Consider the following 13,981-nt stretch of genomic DNA (forward strand, 5'->3'; position numbering starts at 1 on the left):
TGACTCCCCAGCAGACATGGTGAACACTGGTTGGCAAGCATGTACCTCTCGTATTGTGATATTTGCACACAGCTGACTTCTCTCCTTGAAAGAGACATTTTCATCAGCTCTGCAGGACAGTTACTAGGGGGGCAGGTAGCCGCCTGAACTCTCCCCATCCATCCATACTCATAAGACTTGATCCAGAAAGTTATGGACAAGGAAACAATGCCAAGATTTAGTACCCAGAGGACATTCCAGCTTTTCTTACAGTTTTCCCCATGTCTACAAAGGAGCTTCCCCACTGTGTGAAGATCCCACGCCAGCAGAGGAAGAGGATGAACGATCAGCAAAGGGCAGAGACAGTTCCCGGCTGCATGGTGCCGTCACAAGTGAAGGTCTCATCTGAGATGGCCTGTGTCCATGAGCTCCCTGGGAGGCATGTGCCTCGGTCATCTATAGACCACGTCTATGCAGATGCATGCAGGTACCAAGAAAGGTGCTCACAGATGGGAGTACTCATCTGTACAGGAAAAGATTAGTTTCTCAAGTGCAGCTGCAGCATGGTGAGTATCCCGTAAGTCTGTGCTGCAGAGAGTCAGAGAAGCTCCTCTCCCCTCTTTGTATCTTTAGGCTTTATCCGGCTGGAAAGTTCTCCCGAAGGCAGGCTCCACCAGAGCCCAAGCTCCCTCCTTTTATTTCCCTTTATACACAGATGTGTGAGGCTGTCCCCCTCCGCACTCTGCCCTAAGTCCACCACCTCTCCCCGTCCACTTTTCTCCATCTATTCTGGACCTGCAAGGCCCCTGTGTACAGGGTTATTCCTAAAACCACAGGGTTGGGGAAACTGCACAAGAAGGGGTCACTAGCTGGGAACCAAGGAACCCCAGGATTCCATCCTGAGCTGGCCTTGAGGTAACATGTCACCAGGCCCTCCCCTCCCAACCTTCCCTGGAGAACAGATACCCTCAGCAGCCCCCCACCCCAAGCCCCACCAACAGCAGAGCCTGGCAGAGGAGAAATCAGGAGAGAGAGGAAGCTGGAGTTCACCCTCAGGCCACAGGGGCAAGATGAAAGACTGTAGTTAAAGCAGGAGCCAACTGGGGGGAGGGGGTGTGGGAAGCCAGTCATGGAATTCCCAAGAACCACTGGAATCCCCACAGGGCTCCCCTGGAATCCCCCTGTGCTCCATCAGGAATCCTAAAGATGCCTCCTTCCAAGAGCAAGGAAAAACAGCGACCAATAACTTGTTTTCCTAACAGTGTTGCTGGGAGGACAGTGCTTTGGTAAGGTTGGCAATCGCTCTTTGGAGGTGGAGAGCTTTATCTAGGAAGCCCTTAACACTGCCACCTGACCCTCCTACGTGGAGGCAGGCTGAGCCATGGGACAGTGGGGCACAGCCAGAAACCTCCGCCTGCAGACGGGGAGGGCATCTCCAGCTATTTCCTCTTGCAGTTATGTTCCTGTGGGCCCACCTGCTCAGCTTTCAGCTTCCCTGTCCGGAGTCTCCATGCCACTCACGACTCTGTGGGCTTCCTTTATGTGACTAATTTCATTCTTAGTATTACCCCATGAGGCAGGTATTTTCGTTACCCCCATTATACAGATGAGAAAACCAAGGTATAGAGAGGTTAAAGAACTCACCAAAGGTGATATGCAGTTAGTAAGGGCCGGAGCTGCTCTTGGACCCCAATCACCCTGGCCGTGGAGTCCCTGCCCGTAGCCCCTGCATCCACGACCATGCAGCTCTTAGTGTGTTTCATCACAACACCAGTCCCACCATCCAAGTTCTTCTTACCCTGACGAACAGGCGTTCATGTGTTTTGAGTGATATTCGAATACAAGATTCCAGTTTGACAGGATAATTTGGACAGGTCCCTGGGGTTGGTTGTAATGGGTTCTCACCAGTTACCATTCCATAGGAATGATTTAGAGTGATGGCTCAGGAAGTATGAGGTAATGTGATTTTAACAATTATTGTCATTTTCTTTCTTTTGTTGATTTTTCTTTTTTTTTTAAATCGGTGTGTTTTCTGTCCCACTATACTATAATGACCAGGAGAGACATATTAAATGTAGACCTCCCACTTTTCCTACCTCCTTCCATAGGTATCTTTTTAATTATTAAATATTAACATTGTAAATAATACATGAATACATTCTTTTTTTAAAAAAGTAAAACATCACAGGGCGCCTGGGTGGCTCAGTTGGTTAAGCGACTGCCTTCGGCTCAGGTCATGATCCTGGAGTCCCTGGATCGAGTCCCGCATCGGGCTCCCTGCTTGGCAGGGAGTCTGCTTCTCCCTCTCCCACTCCCTGTTTGTGTTCCCTCTCTCGCTGTGTCTTTCTCTGTCAAATAAATAAATAAAATCTTTAAAAAAAATTTAAAAAAATAAAAAAAAAATAAAAAAGTAAAACATCACAAATAAGGCTGAGTTTCCCCTTTGACCAACATCCTCTTCTCACTGATGTCCCCCCCCCCTTCCAGAGTTAACTTTATTACCAATTGGAAGAGCATCCTTCCGAATCTTTAAAAAGTATTTATTTATTTTATTTATTTTTAAAGATTTTAGTTATTTATTTGACAGAGAGAGAGAGACAGCGAGAGAGGGAACACAAGCAGGGGGAGTGGGAGAGGGAGAAGCAGACGTCCCGCTGAGCAGGGAGCCCGATACGGATGCAGGGCTCGATCCCAGGACCCTGGGACCATGACCCGAGCCGAAGGCAGATGCTTAATGACTGAGCCACCCGGGCGCCCCTCTTTAAAAAATATTTATAGGGCGCCTGGGTGGCTCAGTTGGTTAAGCGACTGCCTTCGGCTCAGGTCATGATCCTGGAGTCCCAGGATCGAGTCCCGCATCGGGCTCCCTGCTCGGCGGGGAATCTGCTTCTCCCTCTGACCCTCCTCCCTCTCATGCTCTCTGTCTCTCATTCTCTCTCAAATAAATAAATAAATAAATCTTTAAAAAATATTTATATACTTATGCTGTATATGTACTTGCAACAAATATGTCTTGCTGTTGTTTTGGCATAAATACTATATTGTTTGAAATCTGCAGTGGTCATTCATTAACATTTCTTGGGAGATCCATCCATGGAATCGAGATCAGTCTCATTTGTTTTTGACTGTTGTACAAAGTGCAATGAGAATACCACCGTTTACTTAGCGACTCTCTGTGGATGGTCACGGTGCTTCCCACTGTCGCCACGGCAAACAACGTGCAGTTCTCCGTGCCCTCCTGGGACTAGGGACTGACCTCAGTCAAGGCCAGTGCTCTCCTCTGTCCAGGGTGTGTAAGCCATCACCATGATTCACAGCTCACCACGCTACTGAGCCTGCACTGCCATGCCAGGTGCTGGAACTCTCTACAGTCCTTGGAACGAAACTGTTCTTAGAACTTGGCAAGTTCCCTCCCCAGGCTTTGCCCCCTCCCCCCCTTTCCTTTACTCTAGGGTCAACGACTTCAAACAACACAGAGCTTGCCTGGATGATTAAAAGAGCCTGCAGGAGAGATACTTCTCCCCTCCCCTTTTCTGTTCTCACATTGGTCCCTGGCGCACATGCGGACTCCCCCCTAGTTCGACCTCAGTTGAGGTATGCTCTGAACATCAAACCAAATGAAAGCAAAGCTATGAACTGCACTAAACGGAGCTGAACGAAACAAAAACCAAACCAAATTATAAATCTAATAAGTAGAAAGATGAACACAGATGCTGACCTGCAAAGCGAGGGGCCCAGAATAGAATTCTTCTCCTCCTAAAAAGGCAGTGATCCCATAACGCATTACAAATGACTTCAGGACACACACCCCCCTCCACACACACACACACGTCCCAAGGCCAGTAATGCGTGATTCGGGGATTATAGTCTTGTTCATTCATGTCAGGCTGGCTACTGGAGAGCTAGAAAGTGCGCGTGACCCTGGGTGGGGGAGGTGGATGGAAAGTCTAGGGAGATGAATAAGGAAGAGAGATTAAAGCTCTTCAAAACAAGTTAAATCCTTCACAGCACAGGAGCAATCCTGAACAACCTCCTTAACTCCATCTTGCAAGCAGCATGGGGGATGCCCAAGGGCCTCTCCTGGCTCTCGCCAAATATTGACCCTCTGCACTCACTGGCCGGAGTTCAGACCAAAGGGCCACAGCCGCCCCGAGCCTCTGTTTGCAGAGCAATTACGGCCGCCCGCCGTCTTGTAGGTCAGATTGTGAAACAACCTTCGGTGGAGCCGGGCCTTCAGAGAGCCTTCCGGTCCTGCCCCCGTGGTGGGGCTACTTAACAGTGAAGGAGTTGTGCAAGGACATGGACAGAGGCTGAAAAGGTGGTCCAGTGCCAGCGAAGGCAACTGAAGAGCCTCTGAGGCCCTTTACCGTCCTCCTTCTCCCCTTAACTGCACCTCCAAGTAATCCAAGCCCCTTACGGCCAAGCGGGCCTCACCATCAGGCCTTGTCCCCGACAGCTCCCTCCGGGACACGTCCCTTTCCTGGTCAGATAGGTTGAGTGGTGGGTTATTTTTAGAAGAAATCAATATCCACTTGGAGACCAAGAACCTCTCTTCTCCCTGTTCCCAACTTAACATCTGAAATGCCCTTCGAAGCCCTCTCTAGCAACTGACCTGGTTTCCAGAAGTGTTTGCAATAGCCGTTGTTGAATCGCTCTATTGATTGGGCAGATCATGGTGGAACATGGTCTCCTTCCTCCTGCCCGGGCCCTAAAGATTTTAGAGGGCAACGGGGGGAGGGTCTGGGAGGGTGGCAGTGCCCTCCGGGGCGGGCATAACGCCAGATCAAGCCTGCTATGTGCCCCAGATGGTTTAAAACAGCACAGTCATGATACAAACGTTCTACATTTGCTCAGTACGTAGCCACTAGACACTGTGGCTACTGAGCACGTACAACACAGCAAGTATGGCCAAGAAAGCCAATTAATTTCATTCTTAAAAATTAATTTAACCTGATTGAATTGAATCTTTAAAATTTTCTAATTAATTTAAATGTAAATGTAAATAGCCCTATGTGGCTAGCGGCTAACACAGTGAACAGCCCAGGCGTGAGGGCTCCATAGCCGTGCTTCCCAGTGGGCAGGACGAGGGGCCGTGTTCAGTGCACAGCCCCTTGTGTGTGGAGGACGCAGAACCACTGGGGCTGAAGGCTGAAGATACGGGGAGAGAAGAAGGTTTGGGGCAGAGTAGAGGGTCTTATCCTGGTGCCCTTGGGAGGATTTCAGGGGAGTATGAATGACCAAAAAGGTTATTAAAATTATATATATACATTCATGCCTTTGTCTACAGAGAGTCTTTTGCTTTCCTTAGAAGCACAAAAGAATCCCTGATCTCAAAAAGGAGAGAAAATAACTCCTTGATCTTCCAGATACCACTTACTTCTTCAGGGAAGCCTGCTTTGATCCCAGAGCATAAGGTTTCTCTGCAGCATCTCTATGGTAGTTTTCTTTGTAGCATTTGAAATAGTATAAAATTATATATACATAATTTTTTTAAGATTTTATTTATTTGTCAGAGAGAGAGAGCACAAGCAGGGGTAAGGGGCAAAGGGAGAGGGAGAAACAGGCTCCCCTCTGAGCAAGGACCTGATATAGGACTCAATCCCAGGACCCTGGGATCATGACCTGAGCCAAAGGCAGATGCCTAACCAACTGAGCCACCCAGGAGTCCCATATATATGCAATTTTTTAAAACTAAAACCCATCTTATTTCACTAAGGGGTAAGTCCCATAAATTAAGCAGTAACCAGATCTGGTTTTGCTCATCAATAAATCCCCAGAGACTGACATAGTGCCTGGTACATAGAGGACAGGCACTTAGATTGGATAGATTGAAGGTGGGTAGGTGGGTGGATGGATGGATGGATGGACAGACAATGACCAATGGATAGAAGGAGGCAGGCATGCAAGCATAAATGAAGAAACAAATTCACAAACAAATTAGGGACATCCTTTACCCTGATAACTATAATTCTCAAAAAAAAACAACCAAAGACCCCCAAACTGACGTGGGGGTGTGGGGCTGTATCACTCCAGGCTGCTGTCCCAATCAGAACCATACAGGCAACCTTTTTGTTCCCCCCCTCCCACGAGGAATGCTCTTTCCTTCCTCTCCTTCCACAGCATGTTGCCTGTCCCTCAATCTAGTGTCTATTTCATCTCCAGTGGACTTCATTGCTTAAAAATCTACTTCCCCCACTAGACTTCTAAAAGGAAGGGACCTTGTCCTTCTCAACGTAGCATTCCTCAGGCTGTGCGACTTCTGTCCTGCAGAAGCACACATATGTTGGAGACCAGTCCACTCTTACCCTGAGCCAGCCTGGCTTATTCATCTTTATACGTCCACCCTCACCACTCACAGACAGGGTAAGACTGTCAGATTTAGCAAGTGAAAATATAGGACACACCATAAAACGTGCATTTCAGATAAACAAGGGATCACATTTTTAGTATAAGTATATCCCATGCAATATTTGGGATACACTTATAGTAGAAAATAATAATAATCATTATTTATGTGAAATTCAAAATTAATTGGACATCTCCTATTTTATCTGGTGACCCTGCTCCAGGGCCTCAAAGGGAGCAGGGAGCCAGTTAGTAAGAAGTGTGGGTGGCACGGGGGAGAGAGGGGAATAGGGAGATGAGTGACCAGCTCTGTAAAGTCCTAAGGCTCCAGATAAGTGTAGAATGCGCAGTTACCAGCTTATCTGTGGGTTCTCTTCTCCAGTGCCATTAATGAGCTAGCTCCCCCATGCTTCACCAGAGGACTCATTCATGCCACAGGTCACATCAAAGAGACACTATCTCTCCTCCAAGCACCAGTCCTTCCGCTCCTGCCTCCCCCAACCTGCCGCCCCCTCAGGGCCGGATGCCCTGGTGTGTGCATGAGATTGTCCATTACCAAGGATCTCGCGTAGATTTGCTCATGTAAACCTCACGACAACCCTCCTGTGTGGGTACTATTCAAATCTTCATTCCACAGATGGGAAAACAGAACCTAGAGAAGTTAAGACCTGTTTCCAGAGTTACACAGTGTGACAGAGCCACAGTGCGTCCCCAGTGCCTAAGCTCTAAGCCACTCTCTCACACAGCCGCTCAGAAAGGCCAGTTGTGAGGGCACCAGGACCAGAGACAGAGTTAGCAATGCCATTCGTCCTTCCTCTATAGGAGCCGCCATATTAAAATCAGCGACCCCGGGGCGCCTGGGTGGCTCAGTTGGTTAAGCGACTGCCTTCGGCTCAGGTCATGATCCTGGAGTCCCGGGATCGAGTCCCGCATCGGGCTCCCTGCTCGGCAGGGAGTCTGCTTCTCCCTCTGGCCCTCCCCCCTCTCATGTGCTCTCTCTCATTCTCTCTCTCTCAAATAAATAAACAAAATCTTTAAAAAAAAAAAAAAATCAGCGACCCCGATGAGTAAGAAAGGCTTTCCAACGTGAACAACACTGAAAGTCATCATGTCATGAGTTCTGTAAAATGGGTTCACAAAGATGCTATGCTTGGCTCAAAGGTTAAATTCCAAAGAACCATCCCAACCCCTTTCCAAACTGCATCTACAGGGTGGCGAAGACCCATGTAGACAGGCCTGGCCATGCTCATGGTGAGAGCCAGCACATCGCACAAGATGCTCCATGCTGTGTGTCCCAACACACAGGAAATAAGCCCTCCAGGCAAGGAAGAAGTGGGGGGAGCAGCATTCCTTTCTCGTGAGGTTCTGTAACTAAGGGGGGGGGGGAGGGACCAGAACAGAAGGGGGGGAAGAAAAGCTCTGATTTGAGAGTTTCCGCTGGCTCACAGACCCTCTCTGGCTCATCAATGAGTCCTTTCAGGGTTTCCTTTCCCCAACTAACTTATCATTTCCTGTCCAGCACACTACACCCATTGATGGGGTATCAGCAAATCCCACCAGCTTATACCAGAAGGACCCAAGGAGATTGGACAGGAATGGAGGAGGTGAGGAGAGGAAGAGGCAGGAAGGTAAGGAGTGGCTTTCCACCCCACATTGTTGGATTAAGACAGGATTTACTGGAATACAGGAAGCTGGCTCATCTTTGGCTCATCTCATAAATAGAGTGATAAGGACAATGGGATAAAGTCAGGTACTTAGGGGCAACATGCAGGCCTGGCCTCTCCAAGATGACTCACCACCAAAAGCCTGCAAATGAAGGACTGGACCTTCGTTGTGAGGGCCAGGAGCGCATGTCTCTTCTTTGTATTTTTATTGGCCAACACCAGGCTTATAGCCCTAAGGAAGAATCTAGAACTTCTGTTTCCACTTCCTGATATAGGAAGGGTTTCTGTCCAACTCATGGTGATTCTGCCTTCTCTGGTGCCTGACTCGGATAAAGAGGCCTAGGCCCCCTGCTGGTCATGTCTGTGACCCTCTACCCGGGGCCACACTGATTGGTCCAGAAAGGGCACCTGACCCAAATCAGGCCAATCTGAGTCTTCCCTGGGATTTTTCAACTTGAAACTAGGAGAGTCAATCGATCTCTCGTGTTGGGAGCCAACAGATATGAAATTTGGGAGCTGTTGACAGCCACGCTCCTCGGGAATTTGAGGACAGTGCCCAGAGAGAAGCAGAAAGCAGACGCAGAGAGAGAGCAGTTGTGGTTTCTGATGTTCCTGGAGCCCACTGTTTCACTCTCCTTTTCACCCTCTGGTCAACTGCATATCTTCCCTGGTATCTCCTTCCAACCAAGTCTCCTATTTGTCTGAGCCAGTAGGAGTGTAAAACCATCCCTTGTAACCCAGAAAGGTCTAACCGAGTTAGCTGGAGTCAAGGGAGGTGTCTGCAGGAGGAGCTGTGTGAACATGCCTGTGTATATGAGAGAGTCACACACACCATGCGTGCATACAAACAGGGCGGTGAGAGCCTTATTCAGCGAGACAGACACAGTGGTATGCCCCGTTTGTGTCTGTAGTTCAAGAAACTGCTTATTTTCTGTTTCTGTCTCCCCGGTGTGTTTGCTTTTCTTTGTCTGCAGTGACGTAGTGGCTTGTGTCTCACCCTGGATGTTTACAGATACATGTCTGCTCATGCACACAGCACCCACGGCCATCCTCCTGCCTCTCCACCCTGGTTTCCTACCCCCCAGGCAAAGGACGGTGACAAAGCTCGGACTGTTAAGACCATCAGAGGAAGCCAACAAAGCCCGGTGTCTGCATGCGATATTCAAGACCCAGCTAGCCAGGCGAGGTTTCCTCATTTGTCCCTCTGCTCTGACCGAGACGCAGACCCCAAGTGCTCTGACAAGGGTTCTCCAGATGAATGAGGACACGAGAGCGGCCAGCCCACCGGAGACTCAGGCCACTGCAGGTGAAACTGGGTACCATCTGAACTCAGACCAACTTACCTGCAGGTCAAAGAACTTGCTGTACCTCCGGTAGATGGTCTGGGATGTGGAGTCGGACCAGGTCACATTGATGATGTACACCTGTGGAGAAAAAGTAAGAGCAAATAAGTGGGTGACGAAGGTCGAGCTTCAAGCTGTACCAGACACCATTTACCATGACTGGGGGTGCCCGTGGCCAGGACCATTCCTACCTCTGTCCCCAGGACCCAGCACAGTGTGTCAGGTACCACCCAGATGCTACACACATTTATTTAAATACACACACACATCTAGAAGGATATTCAATAAATTGCTAAGGATGATTATCTTAGATTAGGATTACAAGCGGTTTTCATTTATATGTATTTTATACAACGAACATACATTGGGGTTGTCAAAAATTTCCACTGGCTCTCAAACTTTACAGTGAATGAGATTCTACTGGAGGTCTTCCCAAGTTGCAGATGCTGGGGTCCCACTCTCCGAAATTCTGCATAAGTAGATCTGGGGTTTCAGGGCTCAAGCATCTACATTTTATTTATTTATTTTTTTAAAAAAGATTTTATTTATTTATTTGACAGAGAGAGACACACAGAGAGAGGGAACACAAGCAGGGGGAGGGGGAGAGGGAGAAGCAGGCTTTCCGCCGAGCAGGGAGCCTGATGTGGGGCTCGATCCCAGGACCCTGTGATCATGCCCTGAGCCAAAGGCAGACGCTTAATGACTGAGCCACCCAGGCCCCTAACATTTTATTTTATTTTGTTTTTTAAAGGCTTTATTTTTTTAAAAAGATTTTATTTATTTGAGAGAGAGAGAGAGCATGAGCAGGGGAGAGGGGCAGAGGTACAAGCAGACTCCTCACTGAGCAGGGAGCCCAACACAGGGCCCAATCCCAGGACCCCGAGATCATGACCTGAGCTGAAGGCAGATGCTTAACTGACTGGGCCACCCAGGCACCCCTTAAAGGCTTTATTTTTATACAGCAGTTTTAGGTTCACAGCAAAATTGAGCAGAAAGTACAGAGAGTTCCCATACACCCCCTGCCCTCTCCCACCACCTGTTAAAATTGGGCATCTATCCTTTTTAACAAACCACTTCTGCTGTAGTTGATCCTCAGAACCCACTCCGAAAAGCACTTCAGGTGACCATAAGCATTTCAGAGATGTGCAATTCATCCCAGTATCGCTACGTCTTAGCTCAGGGCCGGGCACAGAGTGGAGTGGGAATTCAGAAAGCGTTTTGCTGCAATGAACAATCAAACGGACCCTCTGGATGAGAGGCAGATTTGCAGGACAGAAGTGAGCACATGTATGATTTGTAAACTTGTCTGAAATGAAGGCATTTCCAGGACCCCATTCCCAATGTCACCCCACTTCCCGGGGCTCAGGCTCTCCAAGGCTACTGCCTCAAGCCAATCTGGAAGGCTCCCTGGCCCGGGAGGTAGGCAGGCCTGCTGGCTGGAGAAGGAGAAAGTCCCTTGTCACACAATCTGGCCCACTGTCACCACCATTGCTGTCCCTTTCACCTGAACACACACCAAAGGCACACCCTCCTGGGGGAGGGCTCAGTGAGAGGGAGGGGTCCCCTCAACCCCCTCAGGGCTATTCTGCTGAACTTCCCCTCTGGTGCCTGCTGTGATCTCTCTGGGGTTAAGGGACAGCACTGAGACACAGTGAGACCCCTGCCTTGCTTCCTCCCTCCCAAGAGACCGAGTGGCTGTGCCCACAGCTGTGGTTCCCTTTGCCAGGGTGCCCATCAGAATCTCCTGGCCGGCTTCATAAACGCTCAGATTCCAGGCACTTGCCTAGTGATTCAGATTCAGTAGGTCTTGGGGGACTCCACCTGTGAGAAGAAAATGGCCAGCGAAGCCAGGGGTCTCAGCCACTGTGAGAAGGAAGGAATGTGAGCAAAGAGGAGGAACATTGAGATCCCCTGGCCTCAGGATAGCTGAACTCACCGGACGCCTGGAGCAGGGCTGTCTTAGTCTGTTCGAGCTGCTATGACAAAATACCATTGACTCGGCTTTAACAGCAGACATTTATTTCTCACAGTTCTGGAGGCTGGAAGTCCAAGATCAAGGTTTCCAGTGAGACCCACTTCCTGACTTGCAGATGGTCGCCCTGTTGCTGTATCCTTATGTGGTGGAGAGAGGGGGCTCTAGTCTCTTCCTCGTCTTCTAAGGGCACTCATCCCACCACTCATGGCCTCATCTAAACCTAATCACCTCCCAAAGGCCCCGCCTCAAGGATTAGGGCTCCAACATACGAATTTGGGGGAACACAAACGTTCAGTCCACAGCAAGGGCTCTGCACCCAGGAATATGGGGCTTCATGTTTGGCTACTCAATTAACCTCTACGCAAACGAGCTCTGAATCCTCCGTCCCTTCTCCACCCCCCACCCCCCGAGCCCCCTCAGAGAGGTCGCCTGGCTCAGGGCGGTGTTCTCTGTGACCGAAAACTGAGGAGAGGGCCATAAAGCAAAGCAGACAGCAAAGGTTGCCACCCTGACATGGGGTAATGATGACATGTTTTATGTGACCCTGATAAGAAAGAACATAAAGGGAAAGGCCATCCCTATCTTCACAAACCCAAAATAAACCATTGACTATGATTATAATAGATAGGGGTGTGCTTTGCTTTAGATCATATATAAACAAATACCTCATACAATTAACAGGAGGAACCATTCAGGTAACGGCCACTTCAGGCCAGCACAGCGTAAAGCACTCGTACGCATTAGCTCATTCAATCTATGACACTGCTATCACCATTCTGTACAGGAGGAAGCCGAGGTTCAGAGAAGCTAAATAACGTGCCTGAGGTCACACAGCTAGTAAAATACAGAGCAAAGGACTTGAACCCAGGTCCAGCCGAGTCCAATCACCATGTTCTGAACCACACTGGACTACCTTCCTATCTGTAAATTTAAGAGTATGGATATTTAAATTGAACTACTTAATCAGGGCTGAAAGACACCTTTCTTAATAAATCTCTGGGTGGCCTGAAAAGTCTGTGTGCCCCTTGCATAGGGGATGGACCTAGAGGAACATGGGGACGTCATGTCAATTCTGAGAGCAAGAAGAGGCAGAACTCAAGGCCCAGACAGAAGTCAGTGGTCAGGAATGCTACAAAACCAGAGAAATGCAGAGGAAACCCTCACACACAACTGGCTTCACTGACCGTGCCCGGATGCTCTGGGGTTTTCACCGGGGTTATAACCCATCCCATCCCCCCTGCTGACTCCTGGGTCCTGGGCCCCCAAATCCTGCCGGCTACATCTCCCCTCCCACCTGCACCTCCCCTTCCCGCAGGTCCCGGGCAGGTAGCAGATGCTGTACATGGCCAGGTGCTGCCTTCCTGACCTCTGCCTGGGCAGACACACTATAAGGAGGCTCCAAGCGGCAGTGCCCTCCCAGGAGACAGCATGCAGGCCATTAGACAGCAGCCTTTCTCCCTGGCCAACCAAGCGGGGCCTGGAGGAAGGGCTTAACTGGGGCTTAACATGACCCCATGCTCCATCCTCTTCAGTAATTAGGGGCTTCCCTTCACCTCCCAGGGAGAATTAATTATAGGCTCCCAGCCTCCGGCGGCTGGGAGGTCTCTCCATCTGCAGAGGAAACTCAGACCCAGGATGGTGATTTGCCAAGGAAGAGGCACACACTGTGGAGTCAGTCACACCTGGGTTTCACCCTCAGGATCGTCCCTATTGGCTGTGAGACTTCAGTCCAGCCTCTCAGACCCTCAGGCTCCTCCTCCATTCAATAGGCACAAGATTGGGGGCTGGCGGGCCTGCCCCCTATGCTGGTTGCCATGGCAGGTGTGCTCACCCCATTAGAGCCAGAGCTGAGACAGGAGCCCAGACCTCCCAATTCCAGGCTAGGGCTAACCAGCACACACCAGAGCACCTCCCCACCCCGCCCCTTGCAAAAGTCCTTTCCCTTCACAGAGAACCATCTCTGTCTAACCCTTGACCTGAACCCACACTGAAGACAACCTCTGGAGAAAAGCCAGAGCGTAGGGTGGCAGAAGTTGCCCAGTGACCCTTGCGGGCCACAGCCACCAGGCTGCAACATGGCATGCTTCCCCTCAAGACTCATTTCTTTCCTTTTTGGGCAAAGGCTTGCACATGAAGTGAGCATGAAGTGACTCTGGTGCGGCAGTGTGGAAATGAATCCTCACGCCAGGTTCTCCCAAACCTTTAGGATTTACCAGAGGCCCCCCAGCCTCCCTCCTGGACAAACCGTCTAAATCCTGAGTTGAGGAAATGATCAGAGACCTCCCTGGAAACAGAAGCCCAGAGGTCCGAGGACGGTCTCCAGACCCCTTTCTTTCATCTGGGCAGCCTCTTTCAAGTGCTTGTCTGCTTTCCTCCAAACCTTGAATATCCTAGATTAGCGTTCCAGATGAGCAATGGATATGCAAAATTCCAGCCCAACCCACACAACACCCCACCCACATTAGATTCTCAAGCTTCTCGGAGCTGGCCCTGCCAGCATTGGAAATGCTAGCGATAACCCCCCCCCCCCCCCGAGAAAGAGCAGGTGGAGGGGAAGGGGGATGGGGCAGAGGTCATCTGAGAAAGCCAGCTCTGTTTCCGGGGCCTGCGTCAGGGGCCCAGATAAATTCTCCTCTGGCTGCAGGAGCAGCCAAGATAACATTACCCCGCAGCTG

At 49.8% G+C, this 13,981-nt stretch overlaps 1 protein-coding gene across 1 annotated transcript in view; it reads right to left on the reverse strand.

The window, feature by feature from the left end:
- The window catches only part of SH3PXD2A (SH3 and PX domains 2A), a 237,123-nt gene that overhangs the window by 174,689 nt on the left and 48,453 nt on the right, over nucleotides 1-13,981 (reverse strand). The window contains 1 exon segment of the mRNA XM_044916140.1: nucleotides 9,332-9,412. Coding sequence (XP_044772075.1) covers nucleotides 9,332-9,412 — 81 coding nt within the window.

This window comes from Neomonachus schauinslandi, chromosome 6, assembly GCF_002201575.2.
Source record: "Neomonachus schauinslandi chromosome 6, ASM220157v2, whole genome shotgun sequence".
NCBI lineage: Eukaryota > Metazoa > Chordata > Mammalia > Carnivora > Phocidae > Neomonachus > Neomonachus schauinslandi.